General features: G+C 40.0%; 2 protein-coding genes and 1 long non-coding RNA gene across 13 annotated transcripts in view; 2 read left to right on the forward strand and 1 right to left on the reverse strand.

Moving 5' to 3' along the window:
- Positions 1 to 12,742, reverse strand: part of LOC122409461 (uncharacterized) — a 30,564-nt gene extending 17,822 nt beyond the window's left edge. For 7 of the 10 annotated variants that reach the window (XR_006260699.1, XR_006260701.1, XR_006260697.1 and 4 more), the window contains exons 1-5: positions 12,473 to 12,742; positions 11,058 to 11,272; positions 9,549 to 9,899; positions 7,770 to 8,059; positions 1,398 to 1,565 (exon numbers count right to left, since the gene is read on the reverse strand). This is a non-coding gene — a long non-coding RNA (uncharacterized lncRNA). Of the gene's footprint in view, positions 1 to 1,397; positions 1,566 to 7,769; positions 8,060 to 9,548; positions 9,900 to 11,057; positions 11,273 to 11,531; positions 11,933 to 12,472 lie in introns of those variants that run through there. The other 3 variants (XR_006260698.1, XR_006260704.1, XR_006260702.1) reach the window with 3 other exon arrangements.
- A 12-nt stretch (positions 12,743 to 12,754) lies between these two features.
- On the forward strand, positions 12,755 to 14,012 carry LOC122409460 (uncharacterized). The gene is made up of 4 exons (XM_043417046.1): positions 12,755 to 12,985; positions 13,104 to 13,233; positions 13,385 to 13,681; positions 13,774 to 14,012. Exons 1-4 carry the CDS (start codon positions 12,840 to 12,842, stop codon positions 13,930 to 13,932), a joined length of 732 nt encoding a protein of 243 aa, XP_043272981.1. The 5' UTR covers positions 12,755 to 12,839; the 3' UTR covers positions 13,933 to 14,012.
- A 153-nt stretch (positions 14,013 to 14,165) lies between these two features.
- On the forward strand, positions 14,166 to 20,092 carry Ube4A (Ubiquitination factor E4A). Of its 2 annotated transcripts, none has more exons than XM_043416534.1 (13): positions 14,166 to 14,274; positions 14,614 to 15,199; positions 15,419 to 15,811; positions 15,946 to 16,269; positions 16,482 to 16,783; positions 16,897 to 17,224; positions 17,320 to 17,493; positions 17,665 to 17,810; positions 18,057 to 18,206; positions 18,320 to 18,563; positions 18,660 to 18,822; positions 18,914 to 19,118; positions 19,309 to 20,092. In XM_043416534.1, the coding sequence occupies exons 2-13, from the start codon at positions 14,642 to 14,644 to the stop codon at positions 19,457 to 19,459; spliced, it is 3,138 nt and encodes a 1,045-aa protein (XP_043272469.1). In that variant the 5' UTR covers positions 14,166 to 14,274; positions 14,614 to 14,641; the 3' UTR covers positions 19,460 to 20,092. The 2 variants fall into 2 exon arrangements, with proteins under 2 accessions (XP_043272469.1, XP_043272470.1); XM_043416535.1 differs by having other exon boundaries at positions 14,173 to 14,246.
- The last annotated feature ends 536 nt before the right edge of the window (positions 20,093 to 20,628 follow it).

Here is a 20,628-nt window from a genome sequence, read left to right on the forward strand (position 1 = left end):
ATCACACAAAATGTGGGAAGCTTGATCTAGAATTTTATGCGATAAATCTAGAATCCATTTTGGATTTAAATTTTGAGAGAGAGAGGAGGATAAGATCACGAAATTGCAAAAAAAAAAAAAGTATTGCATCAATATACCATCAATTGCAGCCATCTTCGATTTTTTCGACAAACTCAAGGTTAAGAACTCATGATAAGTTTTGTATCGATTGAAGTTCAAGTGATTTTTTCTAACATGTGTTGCCCTCAAAGTCCTCGATCAAGTAAAAAGGAATCCGTGTCTCTAGAGTTTCCTGAATCACTCATAAAATGTCAATAAAAAATGTTGATTTTCAGTATTAATAATTTGTCTATGAAGCAATGATATCTGACAGATTTCCCCAAATTCACACGTTTCTTCAACGCACCAAATTGGCTATCCGGACAATCGACTAATATCTCCACTCTCGTACATCAGAGGAATAAACCTGCCTCAAGACTTATCATTTCAGAATTTCAGGATCTACGCAGTCTCTCGAAGGTGGAGAGATTACTCCTGACACCGTCTGTACACAAGCGTAGCTTTTATGGACAGATGATATATCGGACGTGAGCTCACTGCGAAATCGTGGCGAGAGCCAAATTTGTCAAACCTTCATTTTCGTTTCAATCAATAGCAAACCCATCCCCCTTGGCAATATCGAGAAAAAGGGAGGTCAGAGAAAGGGTGAGAGAAGAGGAAAGGAGTCAAAAGAGGATATATGGTGGAAAAAGGGACAGGAAGAAAATTGGGAAAGTGTGGGAGAGAGCGGGGTGGAAGGAGGAGGAAAGTGGAAGAGCTGTGAGATGCAGCACGCTCGACGGACATCGAGATACTACGTGAGAATACTGATGATCGGGGAATCCCGAATAGTGGGCATAAACCGGAAACTGAGAAAGTACTCCCGAATACCCTTATACACGTATATATGGAGCTGAATCTACGGGCTCAGAGGTATAGAATATGAGCCGGTTCTCAGGGAAGTGAGATAACGTTACATTGCACTCTGCTGTGCACCACTTGCGTATTTCCTGTCTCGCCTCTACTCCTGTAAATGATATTTTCGTCAAAATAAAAACAAGGCAAGATCCATTGATTATTAAATTCTCAAAGGTATTAATTTTTTGACAAAATTGATTAGACCGTTCCAAGCACTAGAGTACTTTTTACACTTTAAAATTTGGAGACAAACTCTGGTTCGTTTCGTGGTACATGGGTCGATAAATTGATGCAGGTTATTAGAAATACGGGAAGAATAAGGGCGAAATGGAGAAAGGAGTAGTCGTTATGAGCCACTCGAACTTCCAAGTGTGCACACCGGCGTTCTCGTGTGGAAAGTCCTCGATATATCAACGATAGCAAACAATGCTCTTACTTACATCCATCCCAGCGAACTCTCGTGCTGCTTGTATCTCTCGAGGGTTTGTCCCTTCGCGAATCCGTTGTCTTTGCCAACTCTCAAGGATGTTCCGGATCTTACGGCTGCGGGAAAGGGAGACAAAAGTATGTCGAAGTATCGATGGCTCGTTCACGCGACAGATGTCGAACTGGAAAATGGAAAAAAATATGTGAGTAAAAAGCTCTCGAAAGTTTGATTCTTATAAAGTATACTGAAATTTGTGGTCCAGGTTTGTGTCAAAATCGACGAGTCGAACCGAACGGGATTTTCATCATTCGATTTTCAATATTTATGTCGATCGGAATTCAATTGAGTTTATCAACGTCAACGTAGTTGTGAATTTTCCGGTAAACTAAGTATGATTAAAGTGTGCTTAAGAAAGTACACTTGGAAAAAATCATATCTGCAATCTCGCGAATTACACGGGAAAGAGCAATCTCCGGAAGAGGCGAGAGATCTTCCGAATACGTGGAGAACACACATACAGACTCTAAACAGACAAGCACACGAACAAACACGTAGTATATCAATTTACTTTGGACTAATCCCTTGGAGTAATAGATGAAAACGTCGGAAGAGCGGTAAAGGATCTTTCTCTCTTTCTCGTGGCGAGATTCCGGTGAAAAACCGGCTAGACCGAGAAACGAAGTAACTTTAAATCTCGCTTTCCTTCCTTATATCTGTATACAGGGTGTTCGAGAAGTCCGAGATTGCTCATCACCTCGCTGAACAAACGTTGGAGGAATAAAACCTCTGAAATGCGAGTTTAATGGTTCCAAAAACGATGCTCGACGATGATAAAAAAAAGTCTATTGGGAGGCTGAAAGTCTTGTTTCCCTGCCACGGCCTTCAGGAGGAAGGAATAACTTTTACATTTCAAATACAAGTTTTTAGCATCTTCAGGAAAACAGAAAAATTTATTTACCCTGTTTCGAAAGAACTTTTTATTTGCCAAGCGTTTAATCCTTTCTCGTGGGTGACCAATGCAGCTTGAAGCCACTGTAAAAAGAAACGCCACCGACTCCCGAGAGTCCTCTCGTCACTTACTACCAGGATGGAACATTAACTAGGAAATTAAGTTACGAGAGAGGTAAACGGAAATGAACGTTATAAAAAATACATTCGATATTTGATTCTCAAGTGCCTTTCCTCCCTCTTCGCAGGAACTCTGAGAATCAGGATGTGCAACGAAAAAGGAAATTCTTAATGGAAATTTAGTGCTGTCGCTCTCCCCTTCAGAGGCTTATTCCACTTTCCATCCTCGGATTTCTCGACACTATCAAACTCACATTATAAACATTCTTTTGCACGACACAAAGTTTCGGTAATAATCAGGGGGTCCCAGAGACTTCTTGAACACCGTGTAGAAGCATATTTATATGTATACGTGTACATATTTAGGTAAGACGATGTGCTCGTTTAAGGAGCATGAGAAAAGCATTGAAGCGAGCAAGGAAAGAAAATGGTGAAGAAACCGGAGAAGAGTAAGAAGTGGGAGGGGCAGAAGTACGAGTTGAAGTAAAAAAATTTCAATTACTCGACGCAACGTCTTTTGGCTGATGCTGCTCATGCTCTTACTACTTCCTTCTGTACACAAACTCTATTTTTTCTAAATATATATAGTAAATTGAGGTAGACACAAGTATGTTTATATACAAATGGGAGTGTATAGTCGAAACGGAAATCTGCTTTCGTATTTTCCACGATGCTGCGTACCCCGGTTTCGCCTTCTTTTCTTTACTTTACAGAGAGGCGAACGCGAGAGTCCATGAATCACTCGGCACGTCCGAGAAGTTTACTCCGTTAGCGTTGCGCGAATAGTGGCCAAGGAAAAACGAGAGGGGCCGGAGGGGGTGGGTTTGAAGATAGGGGTTTCCTCTCGGTCGAGGGTGGTAGTTGGTGGCCCAAGCGCCAAGCGGAGCTTGAAAAATGAAAGAGCACCGGGCCGACAAGGAGAAAATGAACGGTCTTCTTAATTATAAAAAGTAAGAGACGAAGAATATGAAAAAAAAAGAGGAAGAAGAAAGAACGTCCGGAGGACATCCAGCATCGTCAAAAGCTGCTGGATAACGCAAGACAGAGTTAGAGAGAGAAAGAGAGAGGAGAGGGAGGAAGGGATAACGTCTCGAGGTTATCACGAAATATGGTGTACAGTTCGCATTATGAAAGGTGTGTATGCCCACTGTTAAAGTCCTGACTGTTAGTACGTAGCTATCTCGATCCTTTCCCCACTCCTCTTCAAACTTGGAACAATCATTGGGGCTCAGACATATTTCATGTTCGCAAAGCGTATCCGAAATGAGTGACAAAATGCCGCCTCACTTTGATGAGGAAAAATTTGGCAAGCGCATCCGTTGTTATAATAAGACGAGAATGTCCGAAGGATTAGCTTTATCTTTTGTTTTATCAAAAGTTGACGATCCCCTCGGTGGCAAGAAAATTTCAGCGCTATTCGACCCTCATGGGGTATCAAACGAGCAGGCAGAGTCTTGGAACAACAGACTTTCCATCATTCCTAACGCTCATCGCTTCTCCTCAAACTCGCGGGCAACGCGCCAAAGCTGCTTTATTTCATCGAGTACTTTCTCTCCTTCCCTCGTTCTCCACCATCCTCGCCGCACCTCTCACTCTCGTTCGCCTGGAAATACAGAAAGATGAACATCGAAGATGTACTAATTGAGATTTAATTTGTACCGACGCAATCACCGAGAGTCTTCGATACAAAAGGGAGGTGGAGCGAGGATGGGAGGGAATGGAAGGTAAGAAAAATAGACGAAAACTAAATTGAAAGAGACAAGAGTCCCCGGCCATCGATATCCATGGAAGCGATATAAATAATTCTTCGGGCAAAGACAAAATATCGGAGCAGTCTGCTGTTTCTTTATCTTTCTCTTTTTCGCCCTGTGTGTCTCTCCGCGCTGTTGAAAGATGCGGAAACGAGATGTACGAAACACAGCAAAGAACTGATTGCCACTCCGGTATTCAGCCATTCGATTGTACAATCCAAAGAGGCGATTCGTCTCAATAGAATGCAATTGTACTGGTTGAATAAAATATCGGAAATTTTCCTCTCGCTCGCTCTACTTTTTCTTCTTCCTTCTCATCAATGTCTGCGCTTCAATCTTTTGTTCACGAATTCAACGAAAGAGAGTCCTTAATTAATGTAACGCCATTCAATGAGATCAACCAGAAATACATGAATTCTCGGAATATTTTCTCCGAAGATAAAACCCCCTCCAAGTTTCTCTTCAAGAATGTCCGAACCAGAGACTGTATTCATTCATGATTTAAAATGATACCAAACTTGCAGAGAATACCTGAATTTCAGAGAATCTTTGAGTCAACCTTTTCCCAGCCAAATTCTGTAGCTACGAGGAAAACCTTTTTTTCCCATAAATTTATGCAGAAACCGAACGAGAATCTCATAAAATGGATTTTGATTGTTTCTCAATTCTTTTTCATTTTTAAGTGCAAAAAAACGAACGAAGAGAAGATTCTTGCTTTTCGCATATGCGCCAATGTTTTTTTCAATTCTAATTCTCAGTACGAACTCATGGCCAGGTTGAGGTTTCGTTTTTTATGTGCTCGTTTTTTAATTGTGGTCTAACGGGAAGTGCGTGTAAACCGCAACGTGTCGGGGGACTTTGTCGTCCTGAAAGTATGACAAACCGAGATAAAATGAGGAGTTTGCTTCGGAGTGTGCATAAAATCAGAGTAAGAGAGAGAGAGAGAGAGGGAGGGAGGGAAGAAACATTTAAATATGCATGCGACAAAATTATCCTAAGCAAACTGGTCCTGGTGGGTTTCCCTTGGCTCGTTAAGGGGTGAAGAGAGGGAGGGGTGTTTGATCCGAGGTCAACAGGCATATAAAGTGCGAGAGGTGAGGTTCGGAAGCTTCGGTCCTGAGTCCACTGTCAGGAAGGAGGAAACACACCGGATAATCATGGACTCGAGAGGCTGCTGAGTCCAGTGATCGGGGCGTCCTTAAGCAAATAAATATTCAAGACAGGAAGCCTCTAATCCTTATTTGAATGGCAAGAACTTCAAGAGCCATTAGAATCCAAATTTCATTGAGTTAATTAAGTGAGAGTCGCGAGAGACGAGGCGATAAATAAGATTCGATCAATACTCGTTGAAATAATATCCAAAATGAATTGAAACACTCAAGGAAAAATAGTCCAATGAAAATGCCACAACGTCGGTCGAAATGTAAACATTTTCGAGTTGGCACTCGATCAGACAATCCTGCATACGAGGCCTAAATGAATAAAAGTAAAGATGTATTCCTCAGCAAATTTTCAACCAGCTCGAGCACGGATTGCCAACAGACACGGTAACACACAAATTTTTCTATGCACGTATATGAATGCGAGAGAAGCGAGGATTTAGGATGATTGTCTCTTGGCATAGGGTCGAGCTTCCTCGCAATTAAAACGACGCGACGAGCAGAGTGAAGCGTGTACGAATCTCTTCGGTATAAGTTAGAGTCAAGGGACATATATATTCAAATGAGGCCAAAGAGAGCGAGTAAGAGGAAAGCAAGTGGATGAATTCTAGGTGTTGTGCCGGTTCACAGTCACCCAAAGCCAGGAAACAAGTCGGAGCAATAAAGAGTGACAGAGAAATAGAATATGGAAGAGCGAAGATGAGAGAGAAGAAAATCTCTCCTTCGTACTCTCATTGTTTGTCCTCGTTGTCTATTTTACACAAGAGCTCCAACCCATCTCCTCGTCCTCGGTCTAGCCCTCACTCTGCTTCTACCTTCCTCAGGCTAAACTCCTAACCGATGAATTATTCAACTTGTAGTGTTGAATAAATAGATAAACCGTTCTCTGTCGGTCTCTTCATGCTATTACGACTCTTTTCTCAGGCTCCACGCACCGAATACCTTCAAACTGTTAATCCTTTTGGCAAAATACATCACGATATTCTCATTCATGTGGAAACAGGAACGTCGACGCCCAATCCTCGTTTACTAATGTAGAAGATTCAAAAAAAAGGAACAAAAGCATAGAATGTTGAAAGAAATAAATTGAAATGATCGAATTTCAAGGAATGAAATAAACGCAGAAAATAAATGACAAATCCAAAAATTTTATACTTTTGATCTTATTAATTAATTACGTTGCAGAGACCTTTTTTCGCAGAATTTTCAGACACAACCGTTGAGCAATCATACCGAAAGGATAAAAAGAAAGAGAAACCGAGAGAGAAAGGGGAAAAGGAAAAGAAATAAAGTGGAAAAGCTCTCGTGTGTATCCACGAAACAAAGAATTTTCTCTTTGACACTGAACGAAGCCTGGCGAGCTCATCCGGAAGGACTTTTTCTGTTTCGTGTACCCACTCAGCACGTCGTCGTACTCTACCATAATGTACGGAAATGTGGAAATGTCTGGATCTCTAATTTACCATTATGATGGAGGGAACGAGACAGGAAAAGCTTTTTCATCTCAAGCAGATTTTCCATTGTGTGTAGAGGGACCGTATGGAGACTTGGAAAATAGAATTTTTTTTTTTTTTTCCAATTAACCTCCATAGATGAATTAATGGAGGTTGAAATTCGGATAACGTCATTGGAAAAAAATGTGAATATCTCACGTTCGGAGGTTATAATAAAATATTTCAAAACGACTGTTCGAATGCAGTGAAAATTCATGATTGATCCATCGGTCCATTCGTTGAGTTAATAATCCATAAATATTTGGTTTGACAACGTCGAGAAAATGCTATTCGAAATGTGAAATAATCGTTTTCATGATGATTATCGATGGTGATTCGAAATTGATCTTATTCGATCCAAAGTATTTCCGCCGACGAGTTTCAAAGAAAAACAAAGAAATTCTGATCTGGAGCAGGCGAAAGACTCGGAGAAAGCGAGTGAGAAAGAGAATTTAGAAAAAGAAACTTGTGAGGAGAAAACAGGTCTGCAAATCATCGTGGACAAGAGGCTGGACCGGGAAGAAAACGAGAAGAAGAGTGTTTCTCGTGTACATGGAAGGGGGGTGAGGGGCAGGGAAAGAAGGAAGGAATAGTTTGTTCCCTCTTCCGTCAAAACGGTCGAAAAAGAAAAACTCGCGAATCTTTTTCGAGGCGCGAAGTCTCGTGGATCCTCCACTCCGCGGATGGACCAAGGCATCCTCGGACAATTCTTTCTTATACGCTACTTCTTCGAGCACTCTTTTGCTCGCAGCATCCACGAGGATAACTCGCCTTTCTCGGGGCCTCCCCTATTTTCAAGTTTTTTCGTTCTCTCGATTGGTATACGAGTATGGACGGATGTGAGAAAAGACTTTGAGAAAAGATTTGTCTCTCTTTTTCTCGCTTTACATTTTTTCCTCTTACCAATGCTTACTTTTTGTCTAACTTTCTCTCATCCTTTTCTCACTCTGTCGTCTTCTCCCTGCTTCCTTTTCTTCTTCTATCTCGCTCCTGTTCCTTCTTCCTCTTCCCTTTGAAGGTTTGTCAGGTTGGCATTTTGCTGGAGATAGTTGAGGCGCGAAGAAACGGAGAACGATGGGAAATCGGGCGCATGCTACGCCGGCTACCGTGCAGAGAGAACAACACGCGTCTTTCCAGCCTCGAAAAAAGAAGCAACGAATGTGTGTACGAGGTGGAACGAAGGGCTCTGTGATGCAGCAAAATCTGAAAAGAGAGACAGAACATTTCAAGCCAACACCTATATAAACGGATTTATTCTCTCTTCCTCACTCTCCTTCAACCACCCTTCGATCCCTCTCATCCACTGGATCTACGTGTCCTTCTTTTCCCTCAAACCCTCCAACACTTTTATCTCAAAAGCAAGATACACTAGGAGGAAAAGAGAGAGTGAGGACGAGTCATGAAAGAGAGGGGAGAGAAGGAAAGAGAGTATCGAAGCTCCATGTACGTTTCCCAACTCGATATAAGTTATGAAGTGGCACACGCCAGTGTACCGGAATTGGGTGTACGCCCGCCGTCTAGACGCCTTCGGATCACCCCCACCCCCTTTCAACCCTTAGTTATACACGTTTCGTTCCCCAATATTATACGGGAACCTTTGCTCGCATGTGTGCGTGCGAGTGTGTGAGTACACGTTTTAACTGCACCCTTCTGGACCATTTTCTGCCAAACACGTGAACACCAACGGCTGCATTCTCCCAGTACTTTGAAGAAAAAATAGCGAGAGAGGGAGAGAACGAGAAGAAAACACGCTCCTTGTAGGACTCGAACACGATTATTGCATTTTGCTGCCTGCGAAAAAATACCAGGAAACGGTTATATCACCCTAATGGAATATTGCGAACGAATCTTTCAACGATCGTGAATGCGGAAACTAAATGTTCTATATATTATGAGAACACGAACGTATGTTCGTATTGAGACTGCCTTTTTCCAATTTTTCAGCGTTTCGAACCAGCAACTATTTCGGTGTAAGCACTCGAAATGACGGCTCAAGTTAAAATAGAGATAAAATCGAACGTTCAGTTCGAAATATTCGTTGAAATCCTTTTCGAAGAAATCAATTTTAAAGGAATTAAGAAACTGACAAAATTTTCCGAGATTCTGTTGAATTTCGATCACATTCTCCTTGACTTCCGTTCAAATAATTGTAACCCGAATCACAAAATACGGAAAATGTACAAAAATCCAGAAACACGGGGTTCGACCAAAAAAAGGTGTGAAATCTAAGGACTCTAAGGATTTTTATACAATTTTCAATTGCTCCGCAGCTTAGAAAATAACAAAAGTATATTTTTTCTGATAAGTCGACATTACGCGGTAATGAAATTGAAGGATTTGACATAAGTAAATAAGAACAAAATTAACCCTACACCTCATGTGCCTTTTTTCATACCCTCAACCTCATGACCGGGGTTTGAACGCACCCCACTCTTTTTCTGCTTATAAATCCGGTCCTACGATGCTAAACTGACTTTATCCTACACCATTTTCTTCGTTTTTTTATAACGAAAAGAATGATGTACGATAAAACTAATTTCAATTGAATTTATATATAAAAAAATCCGTCGATAATCAGTCGATAATGTCGCTTGTTAGGACGGGAGCGTAGTTTGAAGTTCGCGTGGGGTGTGTTCACACCCCAGTCATGCGTTCTAGGGTTAAGGATTATCACTAAATTTGAGGACTTTACCACGGCTTTTCAAGGCAAATTGAAGGACTCCAACGTTTTCGAAGTCTGCTGAACGCCATGAGGGATCGACAGCGATAACTAAGCGTCGAGTTTCTGAGAGATCTCTCAAGTATCGTAGCTCCTGACGAAACCAGGGCCAAGATGGATGATCGTCAGCGTAAGCGACTGCTTGTACACCGATACTTAACCAGGAGGGAGTTTTTCTGGATTTCTGGATTTCCAATAGTTCCAACACACTTGAATCTAGTAAGAATGAAGCCGATTGGTGAAGGTTTTTGTTAGTTCCCCCGAGTCCTCGCGCAAGTAAGATGCGATGGGCAAACGTGATGGTTTACGACACGATTAGAGAGTCTGAAACAAACATTTGAGAGTTACAGCAACATGGAAGGGAGTTGGGCTTGAAATGATGGTACGAGATGATAAAAATTCGAAAAAAATATGTACGAAGGAGCATGGAAAAGAAATAAAAATTCGAGTATCTGCGAGATAAAAAGTCATGGCTCGCGGGTACGATTATTTATTCTGCAAATTCGTTAGTACAAACATAAAAGACGTTTTTTAGTTAACATCAACGAGGTACGGCTTTTGATACAGAATACTTTTTACCCTCTTTCCCCGAGGTTTGAAGCTTTTCGAGTGAGAGAGAGAGAGAGAGAGGATGAAAAAATATGGGAAAAGAGACGGACGCTGCGTATACACGGGAGTGTGTATTTTTGCAATCTCCTGGGATCCGAATGCATAAACAGCACGCGTCAGTCCGTGTCCGTCAGCATGAATATTTCATGCTTCAATCTTGCCATCTCTCTCCCTCTCCGTCTCCCCCGTTTCGCAACATTTCGGGACGGCGCATCCTCCTCTATCTAAACGCTTTCATCTTTCTCTAACTTTCGGTTTTTCCTTCTCCCTCGCTCGTATTTTCTCTTCTCCCTCGATCCCCCCCACCCATCTCCCTCTTCTGCCGTCTTTTTTTAATAATCGAGATATCGTCTCATCTCGATTTTTAACCACCCCAACCGCACATCCTTCCCGTTGCGTTCATCCCCGCATACGCTTCGTGAAATCAACCCCCAGAGCTGGACCACAAACCCCTGCTTCTGATGGACATTTTCTCCATTCCCTTCCTCTCTTTTCCTCTCCCTCTCTCTCTCTCTCTTTCTCTCTTTCTCTCACTGTCACTCGTTGTCTTTGTTTTTTTTGTCGCGCGTCGCGCTCTCGTCCCATCCATGAAACACAGCCAGAGGGTATTTACCAGCCGTAGCAATAAGCCACATTACGAACACTGCTCCGGAGGGTCGAAGTACACGCCCATTTTGCAGCATATCGATTATCAATTTTCTCAAGCGTTGTTTTGTCTTTTAATGAGATTTCGTACTCTAAGGAATTTTCCCGTACGCGATCGTTCGAGCTGGTTTGTTTGATAGGGCGTTTTCCGATTTGACGTCAAAACATATTCTCTTATGTAGCTTGATGTATATCGAAAATTGAGGCGGAGTAATTAGCGCTACAAACCGTCGAAAGATCGATCAGTTGATCGGGACTCCCTCGATATGAGAGAAGCGAAATGATGATAAAGTTGCCGCGTCATCAAATGATTTGTCGACCCACAGCGCGCTCGCGAGTCATCGGTGACAAGGTCCGAGGCTTAGTTCCACTCGTACGAATGTCTAACCACAATTTTGATTGACGTATGGGGTCGGCGAAACCAGGACGTTTTTCCTTGCGGCCTGAAAAAAAGGTAATAGTCAAATAAAAAAACCGCAATTTCCGTGGCGTGGAACATCGGTGCGGATGTAGGCGAGGAGGGCGAACATCGAATGTTTATGGGATTTGACGAGTTACGAGACCGAGAACGTTGCGCGAGGGACGAAGGGAAAACGGGAGAGGATGAATTTTCGTCCATTGTTTAACGGGAGTGTCAAAACCAGAACTGTGCAACAACGCCCTCGAATCGCTCTTATACGGGCTATTTCGAATTTGACGAACCTCTATTTTTTGAGCTCTATCGATTTTTAAACCTGCCCATTTCTTTCATGCCGGCTTTCATTTCGTTTTTAATCGCAACTTCATTCATCGAATTTTCGCTTTAAAATACGCTCGGGGAGAAAGAAAAAATGTTACTGTCATGATTGAAGGTCGTTTATTTTTCACCACGCAATTCACTTTTATGAGAATTTTTTTTCAATTCCAAAGTACAAATAATAACGGCGATTTTTTTTTAGAATTATCACCCGTCGTCACTCATATACACACTTTTGTAAAAGGTTATTCGAAATGAAACGTCTCGTATGAAAAATAGTATCGTATGTGTTGCTGTACACGTGTATAGGGTATGTCGACGCGTTGGCACGGAATTACAGAAGCTAGAAATATAGGTAACCGCAACGAATGAACGGTGAGGCTGAGCATCGGTCACAAACTCGCGGTTCATCGTGGTTTTACCAATACATATAACGAGTATGACGCCCCCCCCCCTGGCCGACCTCCTCCTCCGCCCCTACCAAAAACTCAACCAAGTTTATCGAGTTTTTCCTATCGACCAAAATATTGCCGCAATCTTATATACTAGCCTTTCTGTAGGTTAGATTTCATTTAGCCGCACGTCATTCGTACCAAAAAAACGATATTTTTTGCACTTTAGTTGTGGTTTTACTTTCTGCCGAGTCTTTTCTAGCTCGAAACACACGAGAAAATACAGCCCCGATAAAATATGAAACATATTACGATGCGGTTCAGTATTTTATTTTTGGCAATAATTCGCGCTCCACGGCTGGGAATTATTGCCATTAGAAGTGTTTTTGTTATGTTTTGATATTTTGTGGCGTGGTATCGCAATTTCACCGACCTCTCGATTTTTGACAAAAAATGAATCAATGGATTTGCGACGCCGCGATTTTTGTTCAGGAAGATAGCCGATATGTACTTACCGCATACGTAGAACTATATAGAAGGGACGTATTGATCTCGAGAAACGATGACAAGATTTTTCAAAACTTTTTCGAACACATCGACTCAAATACATGTCCACAATGTGCACTGGGGTAAAACTTGAGATACATAAAACAAAACAAATAACACAAAAAGAAGTGATCACGCGGATCGCGCCACGGATCACGCTCTTGGCGCCAATTTGCGTGTCTGAACAAGTTTGAACAACGCCTTCAGCGGCAGTTTTGCGTACTACTTTTATCGAGCCTAACGTCATCTGTAAACACAGCATCTTTAAGAACTAGTCAGGCTGTGCACTGTCAAATTTCAATGTACCGTTGTTTACAAATTCTCTGAAGTATTCTAATGAGTTTTAGAATGAAATGGTTGAATGATACATCCCAAAAATTAACTATTACGATAATGTGGTTACTTTTTTTTTGTTTTACCACTGCCGCGGCCGAAATCGATGCTACACTTGATTACGAGATTGAGGGCAATGGATTTCATAGGTTAGAAAATTGCTATACACTCCGTTATATGTTTATCTATATTTGAAAATAATAATCAAATATTTGTTCATCTCTTGATTTGTTTATCGAAGATAAATTTCAAAAATAAAAATTTTAGGACAATCCGATATCAAATCGAGTTAGGCAATTTTTATCGTGAAAACTGTCATGTCGCATTGCACTTAACACCAGATCCAATGCTCTATGTAAACATTGATGAATTGGCAGATCTGCGAAGACGTGGTGAAGTAAGTCTGTCGATCCAACAAAATCGATTTTTCTCCTACCATTATGATTGTCTTGCTTACAATATTTTTATTGTTTATCTACAAATGTAACAAAAAAGTTTACGAATCTTGGTATAAACTAACGAATATATTTCATTTGCTATCTCCAAAGATTACCGCATGTGCCGAGGGTGAAATAGACGTGGAACTGTTTGCGGAAAACGCAAACCACCAGAACATTACAGTATGCGGGCCATTAAAAAAGTCAGATAATTTTTTGAGCCTGCTACTTCATCAGCGCTACCGAATGCCTCAAGAAAATACTCCATATGTAAATATAACACTGCCAGGGCCTGTACTGCTGTTGGGGTGCGAAGAAAGAATAAAAGAGTATAGCGTTTCAAAAATCGACCTTTGCACACCTTGTGTCGATTTCAGTCTCAAATGGAGGGAAATCCCTTACAAAATGGTAAATGAGCGTGTGCCCCGAAACATTGAGGATATACAATCGTATGATTTAGCCTACTAACAAACCATTTTACTGCATTTGTTTATTTTCAGATAAAAGAAAATTACATTTGGTCGGTAGCAGTGGGTGATCTGTCTGATCTAGAATATGTAACCAATGGCACTTTCTTGGTTGTGATATTAGGCACAATATTTATTCTACGAATCCTATGGTCCTCGAAGGACCAAAAAGAAGAGAAAAAGAATCAATAACCTGCAGATGAATAAGACTTGAGGAGCAGAATAATATAATATTGTTATTTTCAATAAATTATTTTTAATTCAAAATCAAACTATAGAATATTTTCGTTGTTTTAAGCATTCAAAACTCCCTCCTACTCCATTACGAATACCGATAGAGCAGTAGTGGCAATCAAAATTTTTTTCGTGCTCGTCGTAAGATGTCGGGACTCGAAAAAGACCTCGATTAACACCCAATGGCCAATGAACGTTTCAACTTTCGACATATAATCGTAGTATCGTGGAGAAGGAATTGAACATTTATAAAATACTTGTCAACGTTTCATGTATGGAAACTTAACAATTTTTTAAAGTGTAAGATAAAACCGATAAAACAACGAGCGTGCATTCAATAATTATGGAAGGATAAATGAAGAGAATCTTATTTAACAATCGATATTAAAGTTTCTAATTGCCATATTGTCAATTTGTTCAACATTTCTTGCAAAGTTTGATCAACAAGAATCCGAAATTATTTTAATATTCTACCTCGTCATTGTTATTTTAAATCAAATAAATTAGAAATTTTAGTAACCTTGTGGATCGTAGATAAGCTATACGAAGAAACGAAAAAATCGCGATTTCATGTTTATAACCTATAAATCATTTCGTTATTATTGCTGCGTTAACCAAAAAAATTATCGTGATTTTTAGTTGCGTCATGTTGACACGTCCCAAATAAATGAGCGAAAGAGAGACGAAGAAGGTGAAAATGTGCGACAAGGTGAAGGACAATCCATTTGCCGCTCTCTTTTCCTCCAGTCAAAAACCAGTATCGTTTTCTTCACAACAAACGGTTACAGACGAACAAGAGAAATCTCCAGAAATACAGCAAGCGCCAACGGAGCAGATAAAACCAAAAGATACTGCAAAAAAATATTCTGCAGATGATTTGCTTGCAGAGGCTTTTGGTCTAACAACCAATCCTATTAACGAGGATCCCTTGAAAAAATATCTAGTTTACGTCGATGCACAATCTGCAGAAGATGCCATTTTCGAACGTCTTATGTTCACCGACCTCAAATCACGTCTGGTCCCACCTTGTGACGGCAAAAAATGGACCTGTGATAGTCACACAGTGGAAACGGAAATAATACCATACTTGTTCGAGAGTTTTTGTAGATTAAGAAAGAAAAAGCAATGTTTAGAAATCAAAGAAACAAGAGAAAGTTTGGAGAAAATAGCGTTAAGGAATGTCAGCACCGCGCTCCAAGTACCTAATTTTTTCCCTGGCCAAGAGGTTTGAACACTCATTTATTTGTAAAAATAAAATACCAATCTTCTCAAAGTACAATTCTAGAAATAAACCAATCAATGAAATGGGATCTCTTGGCTGACTAAAAAGAACATTCACATGTTGACAAACTAAATTCACTGCTACAAAAGAGGATTGTAGCTATAATGTATAAATTTTGTTGAGATTGTTTGTATTTTATTAAATTTATCATTTTGCTTTCAGGTACACTCCCAATTTGCCTGTCTTTTCAAAGATTTTGGAGCCATATCAAATGACATGCCAGACTTCATGACTGGTATATTAGCTGAGCTTGATGCCCCCAATCTCAAGCCGGATGACGATACACTGATCTCAGCGTTTTCGCCAATTTTGGATTACATTAAAAAAGAAGCGGAAACTCGTAACTTGCTTACGTTTAGTCAATGTTGGTTCGATCTGCTGCTTACATTCGCATCATTCGAACCCCTTGCTAAACTAATCATCAGCCACAGCTCACCTGAAGGAACTAATGGGCGTGTATATTCACAGACTCTTCTAGGAGTTTTATTCTCCTACAGCTGTTTGCCCGACGATCCACAAGCACAATTTATTTTCTTTGATAAGCCACTCGAACAGGTTCAGACCAATGAATTTTTCTTTGTTCAAGCAATTGTGCACGTTGAATTTCTGATTTCCATAAATTATAATTGATCAATTGTATTTAATCATAATCATTCTATAGTTGTGGAGTAAAAGCTTTTTCTTTGCAGGTTAAATCTGCTTTTGAGGGAAATATTTGGACCGCTCTCGATTCCCTCTGCAGTTCTCTCCACCTGCTTTTACACACATTGCTCAAACTTTCTCCAGAAGTGCGTCACATGACGCTGACCTGGCTCGGCAAATGTTTAAATGCAAATGCGATTCGGGGCAAAATTTGGAACACGCAGCATGATTTGCTGAGCGGTCTTTCTTCGGTTTCAGATGGTTTTATGCTCAATCTTGGTACCGTTATGCTTCGACTTTGTCAGCCCTTTTGTGCCAAATTTAACGATGTTAAAGCTCTCAAAATTGATCCAACCTATTGCTCTTTGGAGGTACGAAAAAAGATCCGATTGATAACTGATCACTCGTGAATGAATCCATTTTTTTCTCTGTTTATCATAGTTTCAAAAACAAAACTTCTCACAACTGAGAATTTATTTAGCTATTCATTGAGAAACTTTACGGTCCTTCCAAAAAATTGGAGTCATTAAGTATCCTATGGAAGTTCGAACGAAACACCACTAACCTTCAAGTCTCGTTATAGGCAAAGGATGAAGCCGAGAGTCGCAATCGTGGACTACACATGCAGGGTATGAGTTCGGAAACTTGCCTTGTACCAACGAACGAGGGCGAGACAAGATTAGCTTCCGAAAGCTTCGGCTTCGTCACAGAGTGTTTTTTCATCACTCATCGTACGCTCGATCTTGGCTACCGCGTTGTATTAGGAAAATTGATGCGTGCTAATCAAGATCTCGCAAGGGTACAGCGATTGCTCGCTGACATACAAGAGAACGATCCACCCATGCAACAATATGCTTTCAAACAAATGGAAAAAGAAACCATCAAGTGAGGCTGCTTTTTTCATTTTATCACGTTTTCAACTAATCTATATTATGGGGAGAATTTCTTATCGTGTGCATGTTTTGACATTTTTTAATTGTTATAAAAATGTGTTTTAGATACATGTCACTGAGGGCAAGTCTCCTAGCGCCAGAGATGCTGAATCTTTTGTCGATTTTCCACGCAACGACAGCATTTTGGCTCATCCAAGTGAATCTCGACATTGATGCTGACAGCTCGAAAAGTTCAACGAACCGAGTCAACTATGCTCCAAGAGAACTGAAAGACGTAACATTCCCACTGCCCGAAACAGTACCAAACACCGTGAAGTGCGTGCCCGAATTTGTCGTTGAAAACACTGTTGGTTTCGTTTGTTTCATCAAACGCTTGTCACCAAATACCTTCGAAGAGCAAGGACCGAACTTTCTCAATCCTATTCTCACAGAGGCAAGTAACGTTGAATTTGACAACAGAAAATAAAAAAATGTTCTGGTTATCGTGGAATCACTTTATAATCTATTCTTTCGTTCATTTGTAAATAGATCCTGGCCCTTATGGGATCGCCAAAAAGATTATACAATCCTCATTTAAGAGCTCGTCTTGCCGAAGGACTCGAGGCACTTTTGCCCACGAATGAAGATGCCAACCAACCTCGAGCCTCGCTCGGCTCTTTGTACAGAGAAATGTTATTCCTCGAACATCCACATAGACAACAAGTAATATTCTTTCTCGTCTATCCCTGCAACTTTTTTCATTAAGCTAATTAATGACGAATCGAAAATTTCCTTCAAAAAATCATTTTCAAAGGAGCTCCTATCTTATAAGGTCCTAACGAATTATAATCACTTATTCTTTTCAACACTAATATTTTTATCGTTGCTTTTCAGATAGTACCAAATTTACTTCACGTATTTGTGAGTATCGAAATGACTGGTCAGAGTGTCGAATTCGAACAGAAATTTAACTATCGTCGACCAATGTACATCGTGATGGATTATATCTGGAAACTTGACGAACACCGCAATATTTTCAAGTGAGTTTTTTTTTGCACAGTCACAATAAGAACGTAGTCACGTTTTAAAGACCAAGATTAAGTCAATTCTGGATTCTTTTCCCTTCAATTTCAAAAGCTGCTGTCATTTGGTAAGAGAAATGTATTTCGAAAAACACTAAAAAAACAATTTCATTATTTCTTTGATTATCTTTAGCAATAAGAGTGATGCCGAGAACGCGTTGGAAATGGTGTTAAAAAATGATAAAGAGAATTTTATTATTTCAGAAATTTGGCAGAGGAAGCTGAGAGAAATATGGAAGCGGTGCAGCCGCCTTTATTCCTACGATTTATAAATCTCTCAATGAACGATGCGGTTTTCCTGCTGGACGAAGCTCTCACAAATATGGCACAGCTCAAGCAGCTGCTTCAAGCACGGTGAATTTTTATTCGCGCTTATTTCCGAACAGTCTATTAGAGAACCGATAAACTGATTTTATTCTCCTCCGTTTGAGAAACAAAGCTCGCTTTTCAAATAATGAAAATTACAGGGAAAACGGGGAATGGGAAAATTTGCCAAGGCAAGAACGGGACCAGCAAACGAGCAATCTTCAGCGAATTGGAATGATCGCTCGTTTTGACAATATACTCGGACGCGAAACGATAAACACGTTTAAAATGCTTACTACCGAAATCAAATCGATATTCTGCCACCCGACAATGGTCGATCGTATCGCTTCGATGCTCAATTATCTCTTGCTACAGCTCGTCGGTCCCAATAGTCGGAATCTCAAGGTAAAAAATGTGTATGATTAATGTTGTTTTTTTTTTAAACAAACAAATCAGCAATTTCTATCAGAAAATTACAAATGATTGTTTTCTCTTGCAAAGGTCAAGGACCAAAAGGAGTATGAATTCAACCCAGCGACTTTGGTACTGAATATATGCGAGATTTATATAAACCTGAGTGAGAATGAGAATTTCACTCTTGCCGTGTCACAAGACGGACGTTCTTATACTTCTGAATTGTTTGACCTTGCCGAAAATGTTTTAGGTAAGTCATACCATTTTCACATTACATTCCTGTGAAAAAACATGAGTAAAATTTTGAATATAAATTTTTCTCTAATTTTTCGTCTTTCTAGTTCGAATTGGGGGTGTTGGTATCCTCGGAGATCTCAGCAGCTTCGCTAAACGGGTCAAGAAAGCTGCGAGCATAAAGAAAGCAGAGGACGAATTATTGAACAACGCCCCTGACGATTATCTCGATCCGATAATGTCGACATTAATGATCGATCCTGTAATTTTGCCGTCCTCTAAAATAACCGTGGATCGCCAAACGATAGCACGGTAAATAGAACGAAAAATTGTTCTCTTCAATCGTCATTGACAAAACGCATATTTCTATGATGAAACAAGATTGTTTTAACGTCAAGGCATACTTATTACAATCTCATCTCTAACTCATTTTCTTAAATAACGTTTAAACAAAAAAAGAAAATCGATTAAGTTTTTTTGAGTTTTACGATTATTTTTCCAGTCATCTACTGAGCGATCAAACCGATCCTTTCAATCGTTCGCCATTGACGATGGACATGGTAAAATCGAATACAGAACTACGCGCCGAAATTGAGGATTGGATAAAGCAAAGAAAAGCAGAATGCTCCTCGACCAGCAACGCTCATCAGTGACATATTTAGAAACAAGAAAGCACTACTAAAAACAGACAAAACTATAAAGCGAAGAGAAGAAAATATATAATATATTCTATTCATTCCCAGGACAGTCGCAATGAACGAAAAGTCAAATATATAAACAGATATAAAATTCAAATCGGTGAATCGATTCAAATCAATTTTAATCGATGACTGTAAAATCATGTGGAGAATATTCGTATCATTTGTTCTCACCCACAGTTGAGATTTTTAGTCTCAACTATTTTTGCCTAAAATCCTCAGACGCTTTCGAGACATTAGAAGTTATTTGGAAAACCGATTATTTTTGTTCATAAACTCAAGTCACGAAGGGTTGCGAACAAAGGTAAAAAAAATCCTGTTCTCCGACGAATTACTGTAAAATAAATTATTAGCGTGGTAGAAGATGGAATCTTTTTCTACTGGATTATTGTTTTCTTTTATGGTCAAAGAATCTTATACTATAAAAAAATGATTTTTTCTGCAGGCCATAAAAGAGCGCGTGATCTGTGATCGTGGAGTGTTTTAAGTTTTTCTCATTTTATTATTGATGATTACTTCGATGACGTAACATCGATTGTGTTTATCAAATGTGGTAAAAATATACGTAATATATTAATTACCCTCAAACGTGAATTGATTACAATTAAGCTCGAGTACAAAGTCCACGAATGAAACGCGCATTGTTCAATGATTGAACGAGAGGAAAGAGAGTTCGATCACGCATTTTGACCGTGTGACGGAGCGTCAATTGAAGACACGACAAGTTTCCTCGTACCATAGAAATAGAAATACGTTATTTAGGTTTGCTCAATTTCGAGCAGAAATGTTTCTCATTAAATTTCAGAAAATCATACTTTCATTATCTTGTCAGATACGTCCTCGAACTTGTTTTTCGTTCAATTGGAATCTCCAATCGTTTATAAAATTCCGTAATATTCGGTGACTCATTCTCTCCTAACGCTGGAAAGAAACAACTTATGACGAGCGTACATTTTTTTGTATGAAAATAAATGTATATACGTGGTTCGTGGCCCCCAAATTGAGACTTCCGCCTGTCCTTGGACATGTTTCGAATAACATCTCGTTTGGAATAATCAATACAATTATTTTTCGCTTTCTGTGGATTTAATTATTGACAGCCTTTTTCGATGCTTTCTCGTTAC

Source organism: Venturia canescens, chromosome 4, assembly GCF_019457755.1.
Source record: "Venturia canescens isolate UGA chromosome 4, ASM1945775v1, whole genome shotgun sequence".
In the NCBI taxonomy this organism is placed as follows: domain Eukaryota; kingdom Metazoa; phylum Arthropoda; class Insecta; order Hymenoptera; family Ichneumonidae; genus Venturia; species Venturia canescens.